The 23,625-nt window shown below is 33.8% G+C and overlaps 1 protein-coding gene across 2 annotated transcripts in view; it reads right to left on the bottom strand.

Annotated features, from left to right (window-relative positions):
* Positions 1-1,943: 1,943 nt before the first annotated feature.
* Positions 1,944-23,625, bottom strand: part of LOC143223432 (uncharacterized) — a 65,229-nt gene continuing 43,547 nt past the window's right edge. For both annotated transcript variants that reach the window (XM_076451414.1, XM_076451415.1), the window contains 8 exons: positions 22,618-22,796; positions 21,272-21,420; positions 16,218-16,363; positions 14,880-14,976; positions 14,212-14,359; positions 11,807-12,041; positions 6,212-6,345; positions 1,944-4,153 (listed from right to left, as the gene is read on the bottom strand). In XM_076451414.1, the coding sequence (XP_076307529.1) occupies positions 3,956-4,153; positions 6,212-6,345; positions 11,807-12,041; positions 14,212-14,359; positions 14,880-14,976; positions 16,218-16,363; positions 21,272-21,420; positions 22,618-22,796 (1,286 nt within the window). In that variant the 3' untranslated portion in view covers positions 1,944-3,955. The remainder of the gene's footprint in view (positions 4,154-6,211; positions 6,346-11,806; positions 12,042-14,211; positions 14,360-14,879; positions 14,977-16,217; positions 16,364-21,271; positions 21,421-22,617; positions 22,797-23,625) is intronic.

Genomic DNA, 23,625 nt, shown 5'->3' with positions numbered 1-23,625 from the left:
ACAGAAGATCTTTAAAAGTCTTTTCTTCAGTTTTAATTGTTTAGTTATATTTCTATAATATCTCAGTATTGTTAAAATTGAGATTAAATAACTATATATCCAAAAATGTTACAAAAATACACAGGCTTTCATAAGGTGTCTTAATTTTTTCACATGATTGTATATATGTATATATATTATACGTTATATCTTTTATCATTACTTAGTCTAAGTGTAACAAAGTGTAACCAGTTTTAAAAGATTAATGGCTAATTTTTATCAGATACTTTAAGTGACATGTAGAAATACAAGGCCAGTTCTTGTCAGTAAGTTTTTATTATTGCTGTCAAAAACTATTGCAAATTTCCTAGATTATTATATCATTAATCTGAAGGTGTTGATCTCAATAAATCTTTGGGTTTTTACCTTAGGTCCATCATATCCTGTTTCGTGCACACCAACATATCATCACTCTTACAGGTAAAGTGTTAACTAATGTAACATACAAAGTGGCACCTGGTATACCAAACAGATCAAATGGTAACCAATCTGACAAACAAAGTGGCAGTCGATGTTTCAGATAAAGTGGTACTCAACCAATGGTAATCAATCTTACTAAAGTGTGACTCCTATTAAACCTCTCTTCTTTGAAGGTTTCTGCAATCTACTCAGATGAGTTTAACAATGAACAGCTTTCTTGGACAGAGATCGTTGGTTTTATTCGAAATTCAAAATAATAGTTTATTTATAATTATTTATTCTGCTTTATCTTAGTCCATTTTTTAGTTTCAATCAGAGATAAATACGTTTTTGTACCTGGCGGTAGCTGTGACTCTCCTAGTATTTATGTTGTAGTTCCTCTTAGTCTCCGCTCGTGGAAGTTTATTTCTCTGCACGTGGGAGTTTTCCTGTATTTTAAATTGGCTTGTTTGAGACAATGTAGTGATGTGGGGCAGTATGAAAATGACGGGTGAGAAAGGAGAGTGAGACAAAGGTCTCTAACAGGAAGTGGACAATTCCTAAGCCTGCCGTCAGGAAAGAAGCAAGCCGCAGACCAACTCCACATCAATCAGTGGGACGTTCCGTGATCAGGGCCACGGAATGGGGGAGAAACGGGAGTGCCCAGTCATAACCACCTACCGCCAAGTCTTTTATCAACGAATAGTGGGATTGACCATCACATTATAAGGCCCCCACGACTGAAAGGGCGAGGGGGATCGAACCCGCGAATTAAGAATCGAACGCTTTAACCCATCTGGCCATTCCGGGCCCAGTGTACCCTCCTCTATAATCAGCATCTGATAGACACAATCTTAATATGCAACATTTAGCTCAAAATTACATATAAAGTTCTGTAGTTTTAGTTTTATTTTTCGTAACTTGATAACATTAATTTTCTCTGTACATAATTTATAGTTTCGCCTTAGTACATGTTAAGTCATTCGCAATTAATCATTTAAAATATTTATGAACAAGCTCATGATTTCCTTAGCCGAAAAATTAGCTAATGAAAAATATTTACTCAAAATCAAATAGTTACAAAATCCAACATCTTCATGCAAATGTATTTTTACGTGGTTTTAAAGTTTTTTATTGTTATTTTTTAAAACTCACTTTAAAGAGAATATGTTACATACCGTTAATATCACAGGTCTGTTATTCACAGAATTATTGGTAAAGATGAACCTGGTGTGAAACAATGATACAAAATTTAAGTTCTAACAATTACAAAAATGAATAAAACAAAATAGTCAGAGAACTTCTCATTGTTAAGAGCTGTTTATAAAATAATAATGATCCAACGAACAAGCTAGAGAAATCTGTTATTGTTTGAACAATTGTTCCATTTGCAGAAGAGGAAATATATTGTTTGATATAGAAGGTTTTCTAGTTGCGATGGTCTGGGATAGATAGGTAATAAAGCATTACAAACGTTTATCAAAATTTAAAAACAAAGACACAAGTTTTAAAATATGTAATTTAATTTTATTTATCTGGAAAACACAGGTGTGACTTATTTCTCCTATCATTTGTGTAGTTTAAGAACTAAGAATAAGTTTCTTATGCACATGATAAATGTGCAACGAAAACACAGTGTACAACGTTATAAATCTCACATCTATTTTATTGTTTTAATTTATATTTCGCTTAGTGTAAAGCAGACAAATTATAAAAATGTAACATTTACTGCTAAAATATTCGATAGAGAACTTAAATAACCTTACATATATCAAATGCGTTACTGCCACTCATTATATCTTGTTTTTCATATTGTTGTTACATAATTTTTGATAATGTAGTCTTATAGTCCTGCCACCTGGTGTTAACTTAGTTTTTTCTTCTGTGTATAAAGCAGCAAATAAACATGTAAATACTTTTTTCGTACTACGCAATCAATATTTAATATTTTTACAATTTTGTCAATATTTATTTTTAAAAAGAAAATTTAAAAACCAAACTATAGTCTGCAATCTCTTCCTTCGATATACTGAAATTAAATAGTCAAAGTTCAAAAAACAGGAATATAAATTGAATGCATTCAGACTGTCTCATTATATATAAAAGTACGAGTTGGCTAATACCGATATATGACTTTCTCTATTGTAGTCTAATCTCAATCCATTTTTAGGACACTTTATTGTCACACACTCTCTTTCTGTATTGTTCAGTGAATCGTATAAAGACAAAACATGTACTTAATTTTATATGCATACACCTAAGGAAGCTTTATAAGTGACTCACAACTATACATATAATTTAGTAGTGCCATTATATGTTCTGAAGTCTTGGATAGTTTGGTGGAAATAAGAAAAGAGAAAGCATTAACATGTTAAAGTAAAAAAAAAAGGGGGATTTTGAATATAGTCCAGCAGCTAGTAGAATTGGTTTCTTGATTGTTTGAGATTAAATACAAAGCTACACAATGGGCTACTAGCTGTGCTCTGCCCACCACGGATTTCGACTCGGTTTTTAGCGATGCGTGTCTGCAGACACACCGATGTGCCACTAGGGAGCCTACCAAAATTACCCCTGTACGATGTGCTTTGCGAAGAAATAACGATGGAAATACCTTTTATTTATTCTAACTATTCTTAACGGGTCTTGCAATATACAAATCTCTATAAACTATTCTATATCTCAAGTTTTATTTTAAAATAGACAAAGAATGTGTCGCATGTACAATTAACGATGCGGTTCTAAATTTGTTACCCCGAACTAATTATTGAGAATGTGGCTTGAAAATACCTGTATATGTATCTAAAGAGATAAAAATAAAAACGTTTGTCACAGAAACCGTTCAGCTGATTTGTATGCACAAAACTACACAATGAATTGTCTGCATTCTGCCCACCGCGAGTATCAAAACTCAATTTTTAGGCTAATAAACTTTCAGTCTCACCGCTGAACCTACGGAGTCACCATCTATCTCGCGATTACAGAGTTTATTTCTATCAGTTTTTTTGCGAGTGTTTTGTCGAAAAATATTGTTAAAAATTAAATTAGTATTACATTGCAAAATTTAGCCAAAACTGTGAATCCAAACTAGAAATTATAATTTAATTATTGACTTTAAAACAAAAACATTTTCACATCAGTTGTAAATAGAAAAGTTAGGCTTAGTATTTTATTTTAATGTAAACCATACTACATCCTTTAATTTTCAACATATGAGCATCCGCATTTTAAGATTTAATGAAGCCAAGAAACTAATAGATACTTTAATTAAAAAAACAATTTATCATAGTTGATAGAATTTTGTAAGCAATAATTAAATGATTTTTAAAAAAGAATTAATACCGAAATATCTGTATTTTCCAAATTTCAGAGTGGAAAATTTTGGCAATTACAGTTTAGGGCTAACAATTACAGCAACTACAACATACCACAGTCTCTAGATGTGTTTATTTATAAAGCCAAGACAAATATAGCTAAATTGTAAGTAACATTGTGTTATTGATAACAGTTGTGTAGATACTCAGGAATTAACGTTTCTCTCTGGTTTCATGTTGCCCAAATTTGATATTTTCATGCTACACAAACTGCGTGACCTCTCAAACATCGAAGGGTCTGTATAAATGGGTTCACTGGGGTCTTCAAATCTAGGCGCTTGGAACTGTGATACATATAGACTAGCAGTACTAGGTGACATGCTGTCAGCATCTGACTGTTTCAGCTAAAATAAAATTAACAAACAACTTATTAACATGTGTACGTACTCTTCAATACACAATGATATACATGTATAACTCTGAAAAACTGGATCATGATCTGTTGCGTACGGGGAAAGTTTGAATAAATGCTTTATAGAAATTAACGGTGGATTTAGACATATTCAACACGTTTTCGGAGCAATCGATTCTGATGAAACTGTGTTCACATTTGTGTCTCAAAATTTATTGTAGTAGGAAAAAAGCTTATAAAAGAAGGAATTTAAAAGTGGTGATAGTAAGAATTACTACACCTTCTATAGGAATTTACTTTTGTAAAGTATTGGCAGAAATCTTATAGAATTATGAACAGGTGGTTAGAACGCTTGACTTCCAATATGCAAATCACGGGTTTTACTAACGAATAGTGGAATTGACTATCACACCATAACGCCACAGCGGCCGAAAGGACGAGCATATTTGATGTGATGATGATTGGAATTAACATCCCTCATATTGCGATTCGAGCTCCATAACCACCAGGACATTCCAGGCTTCGTATATAGGAATCTCCTTTGTTGTTGTTTTTTTGGAATTTCGCGCAAAGCTACACGAGGGCTATCTGCGCTAGCCGTCCCTAATTTAGCAGTGAAGACTAGAGGGAAGGCAGCTAGTCATCACCACCCACCGCCAACTCTTGAGCTACTCTTTTATCAACGAATAGTGGGCTTCACCGTCACATTATAACGCCCTCACGGATGAAAGGGCGAGCATGTTTGGTGTGACAGGGATTCGAACCCATGACTCCAACATTACAAGTCGAACGTCTTAACCCACCTGGTCATGCCGGGCCTAATCTCCTTTACACCGAAAATAAAACAAAATCAAACTAAGCACGAGTGTTTTTATTGAAACACATTTTTCGGGCATGAAATTTTTTTTATGTTTGTAAGTAGTGACGTTTCGACCGTTCGCTTACTCCCCTTGTAATGTTTAGGGTTTAATGGTGTCGTGTACATAGGCCACGAGAGAAGCACGCCCCCTACGCTTTTCACACATTGTTGTAGTAATACCCAATCCATATATATTTAAATGGTATATTAACTATATTCAGACTACTTGTCTATTTAGTAAACCAACACGGTAGTTAAAGTAACAATGGAAATATAATAATGGGTAAGGTAAAAACACCCCACTTATTCAATATTATAAGGAACCCACTTGAAATAAATAACTACATATATATAGTATGAACGGCAGGTGTGGGTATTAAAAACTTGTATTTAAAAAACACAAAACAATGACAGTGTTTGAGCTCTTTAGGTCATTATCAAGTTAAGAATGATGATGGCTTGAGGGGATCGAAACTTTGTTACTTGGTTTGTTTTCAAATAGAAGTTTTATATTACCCAAATTAGTCGTCTCGTCTCGATAACAAATGTATAGGTTTACCCCACTTATTATTAGCCTTATGATTGTTATTATAAACCCACTTTTAATAACAAAAATACTTGATTTTCTGAGTGTGCTAACCCTCCTCCCTCAAAACGTCAGTTGCATAGCGTCCCTGTTTTGGTTATAACAATTCAAACGTCACCCATTCGTAAACTATTAAAACGAGAATAATTTCATAATACATGCATGCTTCAATACAACATCAATAGAAATGCACCCCGGTACGTGTATATTTATTAGAAAGGGCTTAGATCAATGGCAAAGCGAAATATGAGGTAAGGCAATATTAAAAATATTATATAACACCCTCACGTATTAAATAAAAGTTTGAAAGTGTAGCATATGGAGTAATTACCCATGGACTGCTCTTGCCTTCTGTCTCGAGTTAGATGGCGTTTCAGTCTTTAAAATGAGTCACAATTAGTCCATTAAAAAGATCAAACTACAATTACTTGTACTATTTTACTGTGTTATAATATTTGATATATAAAGAAGCACAAAAATATGTGAGAAAAATAAACAATATCTCGGTGTTACTCAGAAAAGGGAAGTGATCATGTATTGACCCGAATAATGGAATATTTAAGTGACGATCTGACAAACACATACATGGAAATAGAGTCACTTACCACAAGTCTAGCTCTTCGGATGTAATATGTAGCGGCTACTGCTACTGCTACCACAAGGCATATAAGTAGCGTTATTACAGCTATCAGAGTGTAGTAACCTGCCTGTGCTACACACACTGTAGGGGTTTCATATACTGTAAGAAAGATTTATAGTTATACATTAAATTATTAATAGTAATATTATCTATTATATATCTCATAATTAACTAGTTTGTTGTTCTTAACGCAATATAAATTTATTAACATTTATTTCGTAAGTGTAAAGAAATATTTTTACAGATACATAGTATGTAATTACAGATACATAACGTGTAATTACACGTGACTGACTGAAAATCTCTGGTCTTTGTGTTAAGTAGTTCATTTGTGCTGTCACTACGTTTTTTGTAGTTTTTTTCTAATTAGTGCGCAATTGTTCCGTTATAGTTTGTTAGTTATTAAACGTCTGGCACCTAGAAGGCTTAGGTAATTGAGCCGAAAGACTGTGGTGTTGATATTCCAAATAAATTACTTAATACAAATACGAGTATTCATGTTAAATACCAGAAAAGTTACTTATCTTTGTTCTTTGTTTATTGTAGTATATGCTGGATAGATTCGTTCATTGATATATAGTACCCAGACATAAAAGACATAAAAGGCTACTCTAGTTCACTTAATTAATTCTTATATTATTACAGGATACTCGAGTACTTTTTAAGTCATTGATTTAGGTTTCTATATTATTTAGTAACTTAATAATGATTTTAGAAAGACTCAAAATCCCGTAACTACTATATATATAGATCAACATTACAAGAGGCCTAACTGTATTTATTTAGTTTGGCGACCTAAGCTACGAATAGGCGAAACTGCAGACCGCGGGAGAGATTAGGTCCAACCAAGAAATGTATCAAACCCCTACATCACAGATTATCTTTTCAGTTTTACATAAGATGAAAAAGGAAGGAAATCTGTAGCTTTTATTTGTAGTTCATATGCGTTATAAACAAAAATTTTCCTATATTCAGTAGCTATCTCTAAATTAATTATTTTTATCCAGAAATACAATAGCGAAAGAAGATAACATTTTGGTTCCCTATACCAGAAAGCAGTCTAAGTAATTACAAAGAAAGACGTGTAATCTACATAGGAGAAAAATCGCTAATGACGTATCATATTTGAAACCATGTGGTACTAGAAGGTGGAATAAAGTAAATAGGGAAGTCACACCTATAACCTCCTTATTTCATAATAGCATCCAGCGCTTTTCCGTCTCGCTAGATAAACACATCTATAGCAGGGATAAAGGGAAGGTTAATAGACAAGGTAAGGAAGGTTAATAGACAAAGTAAGGAAGGTTAATAGACAAGGTAAGGAAGGTTAATAGACAAAGTAAGGAAGGTTAATAGACAAGGTAAGGAAGGTTAATAGACAAGGTAAGGAAGGTTAATAGACAAGGTAAGGAAGGTTAATAGGCAAAGTAAGGAAGGTTAATAGACAAGGTATGACTAATGGATGCTTCTTAATAGACAAAGCAAGGAAGGTCAAGACACGTTAAGGTCAACTGGATGCTTCTTTTCAGGCACGTTGGTCAACTGAAGCAGTAGCAGAGAAAGAGGAAAGATGCAAGTTCTCTAGTGATGTAAACACCTACTGTTTAAAGGTACATTTCAGTTTGAAGTATTCAGGTATTATGAGACGTGGTAGATTATGCGTTTGCGTAGAGAATACACAATCTTTAAAACCTGAACAGGAATTTCGCTTTGTCAAGACAGCAAAAATCATAAGTTAGGGTATGACAAACAGACAAACTACGACGGTACCCTACTGATAAAATAGTGCATTCTAATCTTTATTAGAAAGAATGTGATAAAAGATCGACTTAATTAGCTGTACTGATTAACAAACTGGTTTTTAGTTTCGTTCCAAGTTGGTAGATTGTTCTGATTAGTATTCAAGTTTTTAGTTTCGTTCCAAGTTGGTAGATTGTTCTGATTAGTATTCAAGTTTTTAGTTTCGTTCCAAGTTGGTAGATTGTTCTGATTAGTATTCAAGTTTTTAGTTTCGTTCCAAGTAGGTAGATTGTTCTGATTAGTATTCAAGTTTTAGTTTCGTTCCAAGTTGGTAGATTGTTCTGATTAGTATTCAAGTTTTAGTTTCGTTCCAAGTTGGTAGATTGTTCTGATTAGTATTCAAGTTTTTAGTTTCGTTCCAAGTTGGTAGATTGTTCTGATTAGTATTCAAGTTTTTAGTTTCGTTCCAAGTTGGTAGATTGTTCTGATTAGTATTCAAGTTTTTAGTTTCGTTCCAAGTAGGTAGATTGTTCTGATTAGTATTCAAGTTTTTAGTTTCGTTCCAAGTTGGTAGATTGTTCTGATTAGTATTCAAGTTTTTAGTTTCGTTCCAAGTTGGTAGATTGTTCTGATTAGTATTCAAGTTTTTAGTTTCGTTCCAAGTTGGTAGATTGTTCTGATTAGTATTCAAGTTTTAGTTTCGTTCCAAGTTGGTAGATTGTTCTGATTAGTATTCAAGTTTTTAGTTTCGTTCCAAGTTGGTAGATTGTTCTGATTAGTATTCAAGTTTTTAGTTTCGTTCCAAGTTGGTAGATTGTTCTGATTAGTATTCAAGTTTTTAGTTTCGTTCCAAGTTGGTAGATTGTTCTGATTAATATTCAAGTTTTAGTTTCGTTCCAAGTTGGTAGATTGTTCTGATTAATATTCAAGTTTTTAGTTTCGTTCCAAGTTGGTAGATTGTTCTGATTAGTATTCAAGTTTTTAGTTTCGTTCCAAGTTGGTAGATTGTTCTGATTAGTATTCAAGTTTTTAGTTTCGTTCCAAGTTGGTAGATTGTTCTGATTAGTATTCAAGTTTTTAGTTTCGTTCCAAGTTGGTAGATTGTTCTGATTAGTATTCAAGTTTTTAGTTTCGTTCCAAGTTGGTAGATTGTTCTGATTAGTATTCAAGTTTTTAGTTTCGTTCCAAGTTGGTAGATTGTTCTGATTAGTATTCAATACACGAACTCGTCGCACCTGATGCTGTCAAACACTTCATCATGCAAAGCATCACCAGAAAAATTCACTAAGATTTCAGAAGTTCGGGCACTTTCCAATATTTAACCATTATTCTTAAGTAAAATCAAATGAAATACCATCGTAAGAGGGCTAAAACTTGACGATATAAGCCAAGGATTTAGTGAGTGAATCAGCCTGTGGTTGTTGTAGTTGTGATTACAATGAGTCTACCAACTCGTCACTGATTTCACCAGCTCGTTGTTTTTGTAGTTTTTACTACACTGAGTCCATTACACCGTGATTCCTGTAGTTGTAACTACAATGGGTCCACAATCTCATGATTCCTGTAGTTGTAACTATAATGAGTTAATCTGCCCATATTTCCTGTAGTTGTAACTAAAATTAGTTCATCTGTCCATATTTCCTGTAGTTGTAACTACACTCAGTCCACCAGTCCTTGATTTTGTAGTTGTAATTAGAATAAGTAAACCAGCCTCTAGTTCCTTTAATTTTTGTTACACTGAGTCCATCAGCCTATTGTTCCTGTAGTTGTAGCAACACCGATTCCAGCAGTCCATGGTGTCTCTAATTGTAATTACAATAAATATACAACAGTCCACGGTTTCTCTAGTTGTAACTACACTCAGTCCACAACATCTTGGTTTACGTAGTTGTAATTACACTGAATCTGCCAACACATGGTTCCTGCAATTGTAAATACAATGAATCCACTAACCGATTGTGTCTGTGTCTGGAATGTTTCAAATTACAAAACAAAAGAAAATATCTTGAAGCATCGTATTTCGGACAGGTGGAAAGTCTGTTTACAATGACGAACCAAAAATTATGATGGTTCAAGACAATAATCAGTGTTTGTGGATTTCCTAAGTAAAACATGCTAGTCTGTTTATTATTAGTTTGTATATCCAATGTAATTACTTTTTCTCATTTATTATTTATTGTTACACCTTTACTGTAAAAATTATTTAACATTGTTATTTTATATAAAAATTATTTAACATTGTTATTTTATATAAAAATTATTTAACATTGTTATTTTATAATTTAAATTTAGATAAACCTTAATCTTCTAAGTCGGTCGAACGTCATGAAATATTATTGAGTTTACAGTCAAAAATATTTTAACCAGCGAGGTTATCCAACTCATTATGCAATGCATTCTAATCTTCATAAGTAAAAACCCGAGAAAAATTTATTTAATTAGCTATACTAATTAAAAGTACATAACTTACTCTGACAGTAAATTGTTATCATTATTTATAATTTGTCTCATTGACTGAAGATGCCAAGTTTTTATATGCACTCGTTTAACTTTAGCTTATTACTGTGACTTTTTACGTTGTATTCATCTCAAAATTGTGTTAGTGTTTTAAAAATGCGTTTGAGTGTAGACCTTGGTCGTGTATTCAACTTACCACAGACTATATTGTTTGAGTGTAGATCTTGGCCGTGTATTCAATTTACCACAGACTACATTGTTTGAGTGTAGACCTTGATCGTGTATTCAACTTACCACAGACTACATTGTTTGAGTGTAGACCTTGGTCGTGTATTCAACTTACCACAGACTACATTGTTTGAGTGTAGACCTTGGTCGTGTATTCAACTTACCACAGACTACATTGTTTGAATGTAGACCTTGGTCGTGTATTCAACTTACCACAGACTACATTGTTTGAATGTAGACCTTGGTCGTGTATTCAACTTACCACAGACTACATTGTTTGAGTGTAGATCTTGGTCGTGTATTCAACTTACCACAGACTACATTGTTTGAATGTAGATCTTGGCCGTGGATTCAACTTATCACAGAGTATAGTTTTTTCTTGACAAAATTATGTTGATATTATATGTTCTTGTGGTAATTTTCATAACAGAAGTAGACTATGAGAATCCTAGCTTCCCTGGCATCTAGTTTAAAGCATAAACCTAAATTAAAAATAATAATAACGTATTATCGCCGCTGCGTAAGTTGAAATGAGCTTATATCTTCTCCACTTCTCCGTGCCTATGGTTTAATAGCCACGTTAGAAGCCCCTTAGCTATCCTTAATTTAAAACTGCTACACAGATAGAAAAACCAATCAGCTTATTATAAAACAACTTTTGATGGAATACTGGGATAGACTATCACATTTATAACGCTTCCAGAGCTCAAAATGAGAAATGTTCAGAAGCATATCGTGACTGGAACCTTGGGCCTTATGATCCATAGCCAGTATTCTAAAAACTGGGCACTCCATCATTCTTAGCCTGGCATTGCCAGGTGGTTAAAGAGCTCGACTTGTAATTTGAGGATCGTGGGTTCGAATCCCCGTCACACAAAACATGCTCTCCCTTTCAGCTGTGGGGGGTTATAATGTGACGGTCAATCTCACTGTTCGTCGGTAAAAGAGTAGCCTAAGAGCTGGGGGTGGGTGGAGATAACTATATGCCTTCTCTCCAGTATTATACTGCTAAATTAGGGACGGCCAGCGCAGATAGCCCTCGTGTAGCTTTACGCGAAATTCAAAAACAAACAAACAGTGTCATTTCACTAGTAGTGCACCTTAAACAAAGACAAATTTATATTTATAGACTTACTTGCGAAAGGACCTTCGGAAGGTATGTCAGATCGTGACAAATACACTTTTAGAAGTTCGTGTACCTCTTCTTTTGTTTCCTCATCTGTACCGTTAGGGGGTGTTGCTATTGTACTAGACTGGACTACATGTACGGATGAAGGTGAGCCAGCAGATCGAGTTTCATTCAAAGCTGCCCTCTTCCGGCGTCCCCAGGAAGGAAAAGTGCCTGGTCTACTAAGGTCACTGCATATGGTCTGTACAGAATAAACAATTACACTTTATGCAATAGAAAAAATATTTCTTATATTAGGGATAACTGAAACAACGACTGGTTATTATTTACGAACCACTGGCATTAATGAAAGCTGACTAAGTAAAAATATTTAGTAAGAATATCTATTAAATAAATAGAAGAATTAATTACAATAAACTGTCCCAGAAATAGGGAACATTCGAATCTGTACTTTAACCCTGTAGCCCTAGCTCTGTACGTTAATGTGTCTATAAAGGTGCATGTCTCTCAAATTAACAAAAATATCAATGTTAGTTATTATCATTCATTATGAAATTTTTAAAAGCTTAGTAACTTCTCAGCTCATACCCATATACCTATGGGGCCGGCATAGCCATGTGTGTTAAGGCGTTCGACTCGTAATCCGAATGTCGCACCAAACATGCTCGTCCTTTCAGCCGTAAGGGCATTATAATGTGACGGTCAATCCCACTATTCGTTGGTAAAAGAGTAGCTCAAGAGTTGGCGGTGGCTAGTGATGACTAGCTTCCTTCCCTCTAGTCTTACACTGCTAAATTAGGGACGGCCAGCTCAGATAGCCCTCGAGTAGCTTTGCGCGAAATTCAAAAACAAACAAACATATACCTATGATATTCCATCTGTGCATATGTATTCAACTGACTGACATTATAAAAACAATTTTGAAGCAATACTTTAAGTTATGAATTGTAAAATAATAATCAAAAACGTCTTCAGGTCACAAATTCTGATGTTGAATAGTATTGTTACTCCCGGTGGCGCAATGGTAAGTTTTCAAGATCATGACGCTAAACTCTAGGGTTAGATTTCCCGCGTTCGAAAGAGCGCGCGTAGCCTATTGTGTAATTATGCGCTTAAAGAAATAGCACAATAAAAATATTCAAAGTTATTAAACTTAATAGAAAAAATTAACTCAAACACTGGCTGAATGTGGCAAAAATTGTGTATGAAAATGAAAATATATTTGTTGGCTAAATAACGTTTCGTGTTTCTTAGAAATTACATCACAAATTCTTTCTAATTTGAGTGCGAAAGCTACTAATCTTAAGATTACATGGGCCCGGCAAAAACAAACAAACTAACTAACTAAAGATTACACAGTGACTTACCTACCTCATGATCTAATGAAACATTCCTAATGTATTGTTAGATAATTTTAGTGGCGGTGCCAAGATATTTTCATTGGGAGGGCTGAGATAAACTGTGGAGGGGCTTCCCAAAATGTCATCAATATGAAATATAGATGGTAAATTATAATAATGTAAATATCAAGGTACTATTTTGAACTGCGTTTCAATGCAGTTTTCATTGGAAACTCATACTCTGATTAGTAATTCATTATTACAAATGAAAAATAATCTGTTTATGAAAATATGCGTATATGTAAAAAAGGAAGTGTTTTCCATATTTTATGAATATATGCAGGAAATAATATTGGGGGCCTCAGGGAGGCTTGGCTCATTGTGAGGGGCTCAAGCCACCCTAAGCACCCCCTTGGCGCCGCCACTGGATAATTTCGCGGACTCTGTGCAAGCATGTAAGATGTACTCCCTAATGATTATAGCAAATAATAATAGATTAATTGCAGGTGAGATATTTGAATGTGGAAAAAAACATGGAACTTGTAACAGATCATAGTACACAAAATAAATAAGTGTGACATCTTAGCAAAATATGAAATTCTAAAATGATTATAATTTTTAAGAGAGTACCAAATAATAAAATATTTAATATTATTAAATGAATAATTTGCCAACAGCATGAGACGGCAGAAGACAATTTTTGAAAACGTCAACAGCTTTGTTGATCAATAAATATCAAGCTCTTTCATAAGAGGAATTACCATGTGGCCCGGCATGGCCAAGCGTGTTAAGGCGTGCGACTCGTAATCTGAGGGTCGCGAGTTCGCATCCGCGTCGCGCCAAACATGCTCGTCCTTTCAGCCGTAAGGGCGTTATAATGTTACTGTCAATCCCACTATTCGTTGGTAAAAGAGTAGCCCAAGAGTTGGCGGTGGGTGGTGATGACTAGCTGCCTTCCTTCTAGTCTTACACTACTAAATTAGGGACGGCTAGCACAGATAGCCCTCGAGTAGCTTTGTGCGAAATTCAAAAACAAACAAACGAATTACATTGTAAAGTTCTAAAACTTACCGGTTCACAAGGTCCACGACATGTACGAACTGTTGCCTGGAACACCAGCAAATTAGAATCAGGAATCTTGAAAGCGTAAAATTCAGCTTCTAGAGAGCCCTCGGGTGTTCGATGTAACTCAGGGAATACGTAAAGGTCAATAGGACAGCTTAAGGTAACCCATACAAATGCGTGAGAATAATAAATTAGTAATCCGAAAACAAAGACTCCTCTAAACGATCGCTTTGAATTATTTCTACTGTAATAGAACATATTCTATAAAAAGCATCAAATTTTGAAGAGAACAATTATCCTTATAAAGCCAATAAAACAATGTTTTAATAACCTGCAAGAAAACCGAATCGAGTTACGATAAATAAAATTTTTGTCGAATTTTCTGTGTTACTGTATTTTAAAAGATGTACAATATTTACTATTATAGCGACACCAATTTCATGTAGCTTAGATTATAATAACATTCCATTCAATCGTAACACAGGTTCAATAAATGAACAATAAAACCATAAAATGATCAAGAAATACAACTTCCAAAACATCTTAAGTTTATCAGACCTTAACGTTATGTTTTGTCTTTACTGTTTAATTCAACTTTCTTTAAAGTACAACCACTGTTATGAAATAAAAGAATAAACAAACAGGAAGGGACTTAGGAAAATGACATATATTACCCCCTTGAATCGATCAAATGTACTTCTCTTCCAGAATACGGATCTTTGGCGATGACATTGGTAGCAAAGATGTCACCAGTAAAGAAATCGTATCTGTCTGCCAGAATGTCATTAAGAAATATATTAAAATCACGTCTTAGTTGCCCTTTTCTCAAAATCTATAAATAAAACTAGCATTTCAGATGTATCTTTTGGATATCACAATATCTTTTACATATCACAATATGTTATTCTTCAGACTAGAACTCACCTGTACTAGACTTGTGACAACCCAATGCACGCATTGCTGAAAACTTATTGTAATGGTGTAAACTGCCTAAAATAACAAAGTAATGACGCTTTCTAAGCCTTTCACACACACACACACACACACACACAATTAATTCAGAGTCTTATTAAACTGCTGAATAACACTCATAATAAAGAACAAAAATTAATTTTAAAAAGCTGTAAAAATTAAAGCATTTTTATAAGTTAATTTTGTGTGAAATTGTTGCTAATTTTCATTTTATTTGTTATATTACCTAATTTTTGGTTACTTTTCTGGTACATTACATCCTATTTGTTAAGTTTTTAGGTATTTCAATAATAATGTAAATACCTAGGTACATTTCAGAAAGGTGTGCTATTTTGAACTGCGTTTTCAATGCAGTTTTCATTGGAAACTCATAATCTGATTAATAATTCATTATTACAAATTAGAAATAATCTGTTTATGAAAATATGCGCATATGTAAAAGAGAAAGTGTTAAAAGCGCAAAATAATTTATTAAAATGGCATAAGTCTCGTTGGACAATTCTACACATTTTAGCAGTCCATACTACTCCGCCATCTACAGGAAAAGCTACGAGTTACCAAGATGTAGTACAAACTTATATTCCGGCACACAATTGTACAAGTAGGTAGAATTCAGTATAAATTATCATAAAAAAATTTGACTTCTGGCGCTGCGTTGCCAATACTAGAAAAACGATTTCCAACAATTCACTTTTAAATGATGACTCTGCTTCAGATATTATGGAATTTTTGTCAATCAGTAAAATAACGTGGGTTTGTCACATGTTAAATTAGTAAGGATTCATTACTTTGTTTCTCTATACCCGATTTTCCATAGTTATATTATTTGTAATTTATTTATTTATTTATTTACTATTATAAGGTTCACCACAGATGTAAAGGGAAATTTTATGGACCATATTATTACAAAAGCCTGCAACTGTTCTTGAAAGAGATTGGGCGATAAAAAATATAGAGAGAGAAATATAGCCTACAAGTGTAAGTAAATTAAACTTTAAAGTTATAGTTTTAATGCATTCTTTTTTAATTTTTTAACTTACATTGCCCTCGAGCTTCTAGCCTAAAAGTAAGCAAATCTCCCACTGCGATGGTGTTTGTTGGAGTGCCTCGATACAGTATTCGCAAGACGACACTAGAGGTCAGGATATTCTGAGCTGGCAGGTGCTCAATCTGCGTTGGATAGCGCCTAAAATTTCCATGTTGAAAAAAACAACAGCACATATCAGGTATTATCGTCATTAATATGTACCAGTAAAATCTAATCCTTGTTTTTAATATATTTATCTAGCTTTTATATACTTCACCACACTGATGTAATTTGGTGACCAATATTAATATCTGCTAAATTTTTACATCATTACTACCATTGTCCGACAGTTAAAACTGAAATCATTAACCAATACTCTCTCGTTATAGTATTGTCTGAAATAGACAATTTGTCTGAAGTAAGCCTAATTTCGAGTAATTTGCCTTTCTAGATTACTTTTAAGCAACTTATATACATTTAATTCGTGATATCGGCCCGGCATGGCCAAGCGTGTTAAGGCGTGCGACTCGTAATCCGAGGGTCGCGGGTTCGCATCCCCGTTGCGCCAAACATGCTCGCCCTTTCAGCCGTGGGGGCGTTATAATGTGACGGTCAATCCCATTATTCGTTGGTAAAAGAGTAGCCCAAGAGTTGGCGGTGGGTGGTGATGACTAGCTGCCTTCCCTCTAGTCTTACACTGCTAAATTAGGGACGGCTAGCGCAGATAGCCCTCGAGTAGCTTTCTGCGAAATTCCAAAAAAACCCAAACAAATATTATTAACCAAGTGAACTTGAAATCCATTATGATGTGGAGCCATTATTGAGTTATCTGGATTTCCAAGTAAGCTTGAAGTCCAATAAGAAATAGGTTAGTTATTGGGTTCCCAAGTGATCTTGAAATCCAGCAATAAGTCGGATAGTTATTAGGTTACCTGAAAATTAAAATACAACAAGGAAGAAAAGAAATGGATCCTAAGTATGAGAAAATAATAACATGCATACTTAATTGTGAACCAGAAATATAGCCTGAATTTACTTAACATAAATTAAAAAACAACAACACTTTATAATGATACAATCCATGATAGGTAGATTGCCAACCAATTCGCGATTAAAACCTAAAATAGTTAAGTTGGAAACAGTCAAGAAGATGCCACAATTAATTTGTTACTGTGTAACATCAATGGTTGTTTCAATGTAATATCTACCTAGAATTTCTCCACTACTTCCTGCTCAAAAACACATATTTACTATTTCGTCATAATAGTTGCAAATATATTTTACTTCGTCAAATTTTTCATGCTCAGAGCCAAAACCCATCCAACATTGAACATTTTAGTCATCAAATAGTACTGACAATGCAAATACAGCTCTGCTGCTCTTGTTTTATATCTACAATGTTTAATGTCTTGAAGTGCAATGACTGCACAGTTAAGCACTTTGACTTTTAGTAAATAACGTCTTTTTTTTAACTTTGTGGTCCCCCGATTCTTTGGAGCTGGTAATATTTTCAATATGGCATTTCCAGGTTCTAAGATTATTTAAATACCAGATACGAAAATTCTATGAAGACAATAATTTTGGGAAGCATCGTTTGCGTCCACATGTCTCCTTTATTTCATCATTATTCTTATATTAATCAAAAACCTTTTCTCGGATTTCTATTGGAACTTGGAGCGTCTTCTCCCTGATATTTTAATTCAAATTATTTATCCTATCATTTGCAGTGACCAACATTTCACTGTCGATATGTTAATAAGGGAACCATTAAAATGTGGGACAAATGTTCTATATCTTGTATGTCATCTTTAGTTCCTTTTTTCTAAATCGATCAGTTTTAGATCATTCAGTTGAACTATACACAATTCAATTTACTTACTTCGAGACATAACTCCAAGCATATTTTATATCTCTGCTCTATCGATGTTTACAAGCTGTGCAACTGGAACTCCACCATTTGATTGAATGCATTAACAATTTGATGTGCAATAACTTTATTATTAGCAACATTTATCAGACTACGAATCCACTTGTATACACCGCTAAAATGGCCTTCTTGACTTACTGGGTTTTACTATAAATAACTCAAAAAATTTAATTCCAGTTGTATATGAAAGAAATTCAAACAAAAACAAACTCTTCACTCTGATATAATGTTTTCATTATCGCTTCCTCACAAAATGTTTCAATACAAGATGCTTAAAATTTCAAATGCTTCAGAATGGTCTCTATTTAAAAAAAAAAAACAATGTAAATATAATATGGTTGTTGCTATTCATCAAAGTACCCGTCGCGCCAAACATTTCAGCCGTGGAGGCGTTATAATGTTGCGCTCAATCACACTATTCGTTAGTAAAATAGTAGTCCAAGAGTTGGCGGTGGGTGGTGATGACTAGCTGCCTTCCCTCTAGTCTTACACTACTAAATTAGGGACGGCTACCACAGATAGCCCTCGAGTAGCTTTGTGCGAAATTCAAAAAACAAACAAAAACACACATTAATGTACACGTTCCGAAATACAGTTTTATTTCAGTTTCTTCATTACAATAATGAAACTATATCGTTGTGCTGTAACAACTTATCCCTTAACCCATAACTCTCCATTTCTCTTTTCTAGAACACGTAGCTTCGAATTTATTACAACTACAACCAGGTCGAAAGTATTTTTTTTTACAAAAACTTTGCTTCAAACGTTTTATACAATTATAATATCATATTTTATCGGTAAACAACTCCAAGTCTATATTGTTTTAAGAGCTTCATTTTCGTCTATCTATTAACAAGAACAGTTGTAGTGGATAAAGCAATGCTGTATATGTGAATGACATTAGTGAAGAATTTGAAACAAGAATTGCCATCAAATCAATCCGTATTCTTGTGACTATATTTATTAATTGTTTGGTTTTCAAACCTTAACTCCCTTAATGCGAAGCACTGAGCAGTTAATTACCTTTAAGTTTTAAATAGCCATTGATGATATAATTTAAAAATTCTAGCAGTATGTAATCCTTTTCAAACTTATTACTTATAGACCCACAATAACTGATATCTATTATATCCTAATAGAAATACATAATATTTGGTTTTAGGAGATAGGACGGCGAATGATGTTAATTCGTATAAAGTTTCCAGGAATGTTGTCTGGTCTCTCGGTTTCTTATACTATCACGCACCATGTCTTGTAAGTCTCGAACATACTTTTTAATGAGTACCTTTTGAAAAGTAGTGCCAATTTAACACTGACACCATCTGGCGATATATTTTTGTTTCCAAACTAAAATATATCTGACCTTTGTAGTGAAACAGTAAAGGCAGCTACGTTTTCAGTATTTGTCGCGCTATACCTTTGCGCACTGTGTATAATTTGTTTTAATATGTCACCTACGATCAGCTTCTGAAAGACCTGACGACAGAAACGACACAGCGTTTTTAATTTAATATTCTTTGCACTTGTTTTGCACTTGATAATACGTTTTGTCATTCACTTAGTGTCTTTGTTATAGATCGTTAATTTTCTCTGAAAAATTTCATTCAGTTTAGTTGCAGTGGCTGGATACGATATTTGCTAAAATCTCTAACAACCTTTGTTGAAATGTTGAAGGTGTTGTAACACAAAATATTTCGTAGTTCCCTTTGTTTTCAAGTGCCTTCCTTGTCTTAATGTTTGTTTTTGTTTTATTTTTACCACAGTCCCAGATATTTATCCAATAGCGAGTTCAATGTCAAGAAGCCAAGTATTCTTGCTGGTCAACAGGTTAACGTATGAATTGACACATAAGATAACAGACGATTTTGCTTTGATTAAAACCGTGAAGTTGGAAGTGTTGATAATAGAGGTCGTCAAATTAAAAAAAATAAAACGGTATTCTCTAAAAGCAAGACAGCGTTACTCCTATTAGAATGAAGTGGTCTCAGTGGACATGTAGCTGCTAAAAACGCTTCGGAAGAGATAATCAAACGAAGAGGTTGAAATTGGTATGGGATCTTACCATAAAAAGTAAAATTAGCAAATCTGGGGATCTGTACTATTTACATACGAATTCAAGTTTAGCAACAATAAATAACAGTTTATTAGAACGCAGAAAGAAGAATGGAATCATAGTAAATGTACATCTACAGTGAAATATGGTGAGGGGGTTGGTACAAATTTGGGTTACATTTCTGTCAATGGAGTCAATGATGTACCACAGATGATGGCACCCTGACAGCTGACGTGCATATGCATATCCTAATACGTCATATCTTTCACCCATTAGCGCGACTCATCAGGCAGTGATCTTAAGTGTACAATAAATGATATCCCTACAGCAAGGCGTCTACATGGCTTATTTATACAGAAACAAAGAGGTCAAAATGTGACCAAAGAATCTGACTGGACTCTGGAGAGAAAGAGAGGATATTTTTAACAATGTTCCATAATCATACATTGATAAGCTGTACAGCAGCATGACAACAATGTGTAATATCCTGTATAAAGTAAAGGGTTTTTATACAAAATACTAGTGTATTGTACAGTTTATTCACTTCCCCTTTGTACGTCTTCTTACAAAGTTTATATCATTAATCAATTCATGATTTACTTGGAACTACTCGTTGTTGTTTTTGTAACTCTTGTGTGTATATTGTTTGTGTGTTTCTATCTTACTGTATTTGGATAAAACGTGAAACTTGTTTTTGAATTTTGTTTGTTTTGAATTTCGCGCAAAGCTACTCGAGGACTATCTGCGCTAGCCGTCCCTAATTTAGCAGTGTGAGACTGGAAGTCGTCACCACCCACCGCCAACTCATGGGCTACTCTTTTACCAACGAATAATGGGATTGACCGTCACATTATAACGCCCCCACGGCTGGGAGGGCGAGCATGTTTGATGCGACCAGGATTCGAACCTGCGACTCTCGAATTACGAGTCGAACGCCTTAACACGCTTGGCCATGCCGTACCAAAAACGTGAAACATTTTCCTGGAATGAAATTGAACAAATATAAAATGATACTAGTTTTATCATTCTGTGGTACTTAAGTCAGATTCGTTTAACTAACTATCTTATTCGATTCAATGTTACTTACCCATTGGCTCGAGTGTCCAGGTAGTTTGACGTGACCACCGTTTCTCCAGCCCCAGAAAGGTAACACGTGAGGTTATAAACTTTATCGCGTGACGTCTGCACGTAGTCGTTGAACTGCACTACTACTATATTGGTCATAACACCTCCGTACTGTGTAAGAAATAATCCAGGACATTTGAACTGAAATATCATAAACTATGACCAGGTTTGTTAAGCTTTGAAAAATATACAAAACTGTAAAGTTCAAAAAAATTCAGTTTAAATACAACGAATTTCTCGTTAGTGATTTAATAGTTAAAAGTTTTATGAAATTACAAAAAAACTATCTTAACACCTCAATATGTTATTAGTTAGTGTACCTGAGTTCTTAAACTGTTCATTATTATTTCTAATGTTAAATCTCTTGGGAAACAAAATGTTAAAGTTCCAGAAATACAAAACACTAATAAATTCGTCTACTTCACTTTACTTTAAAGTATGACACAGAAAACAACATCCGTCAAATCTTTCGGAAATAAACATGCCCACAAAATTAAAATTATATATTACAAACAAAATTATTAATCCACATTTTTATAGCTATAAAAAACATTATCATTTTAATACACGATATAATACATTACTGATATTTGGAAAACTGTATAAAATTATCGTATTTTTGCTACCTTTACTCAGAAATCTTCAAATACTAAACACAATACTTTTGTTAAAAAATATATCCTGATACCTCTCATTACAACACAACTGTATGTTGTTTCAATATTCATAAGTTATTCATAGTGTCAAGTGTACCCTAATACCATTCATTACAACACAACTGTACGCAATTTCAAAACTCAAAATTTATTCACAATGTCAAATATACCCTAATACCTCTCATTATAACTCAACTGTATGTAGTTTCAATATTCATAAGTTATTCATAATGTCAGATATTCTCCTGTCAAATGATGAATTATTGTTTCCTTTTAGTAACGTAAACCAACAGTATTTTTTCATTTTATAAAATGTAAAGTGATTATTATATCATAAACCACATCTCTTAAGCCTCTACTGTTAAAAGTTTCGGTTGTTTCTTTTTAATTACAAAACCTTTAGTTTGACATTAGCATTCTATTAATCTGAAAAAAAAAACGGTTACGGAAGACTACTTTCTCTGACACACGACCTAATTACGTGTATATAAACTTATGCAAAAAAAAAAAAAGGTTTTACTCACAGTGTATTTGATCAAATGAATCGAGAAAAAATATAACAGAATAAAGCAGAGAGAAAACAAGTTCGAGAATTTCACATTTTAAATAAAATATGACTTTAAAAATTGTTTAAAATGACAAAAATACGTACCTGCTGTGTTCCACATCGTGGAAAACCATTTGCTCGACTTATTCTTAGGACATTAATGTTACCACCATTTCCATCATAGAAACATGTATCGTAGAACCCGTATGTATAGATACGACCAAAAAAGCCATTTGGTGTTCGAAGAGAGAATTCCATACCGTCAGGAGAACAAGACTGGCTAACTGTGATGACATAAAACAAGACTGGCTAACTGTGAGGATATAAAATAGCCTAATTAGTAAAAAATCGAGCAGAAAAGATGGTCACCAACGATTTACTTTGTGACATATTTTGGTTTCAATTTTATCCAGTCCTTCTATCCTTTTCTGCAATGGTACTTTTGGTTCATCCATGTAATTAACTATGATGTCAGGCATACTTCCATCCGTACCTGATATATTTCATTAAATATGAAGTTACTTTTGTGTCATCCATTATAATTTATATTCAATGTCTTGTTCATAATTGTAATGATTAGAAGTTTTATCAAACCTCAACAAATCTTAAGTCTGATACTTCTTCGCTACAAATTATACAGATTCCATAAATACTGTTTGTAGCTTCTCGGATTGAGTCAGTTAATATATTATTTAATGTGACGGTCATTCTGTTGTTGCAGGCGCTTTGACTTGAACGCTTTTAATACCATTATGGTGATGGTGGAGCAGGAGGCCCAGGAGATTAACTTTCGTCACTATAAAGATCACCACAATTCCAACTAAAATCACCGCTATAACCTCCACCATACCTGTCCTCGTGAGATGGTGGTTGTGGATAACAGTTAATGTCGTTTCAACCTCCTTCCGCCACCATAATCAGATTTTTCTTGAAAATATTCTCCACCACATACAGTTACATAACAGACTAGATCACAAATCCTTACAGTTACATAACAGATTAGATCATATATACCTACAGTTACATAACAGATTAGATCATATATACCTAGAGTTACATAATAGACTAGATCACAAATCCTTACAGTTACATAAAAGATTGGATCACAAATAT

The sequence above is a fragment of the Tachypleus tridentatus genome, chromosome 8 (assembly GCF_004210375.1).
Source record: "Tachypleus tridentatus isolate NWPU-2018 chromosome 8, ASM421037v1, whole genome shotgun sequence".
NCBI lineage: Eukaryota > Metazoa > Arthropoda > Merostomata > Xiphosura > Limulidae > Tachypleus > Tachypleus tridentatus.
The sequence above is the reverse complement of the archived record's forward strand: the minus strand, read 5'-3'. Positions and strand labels throughout refer to the sequence as shown.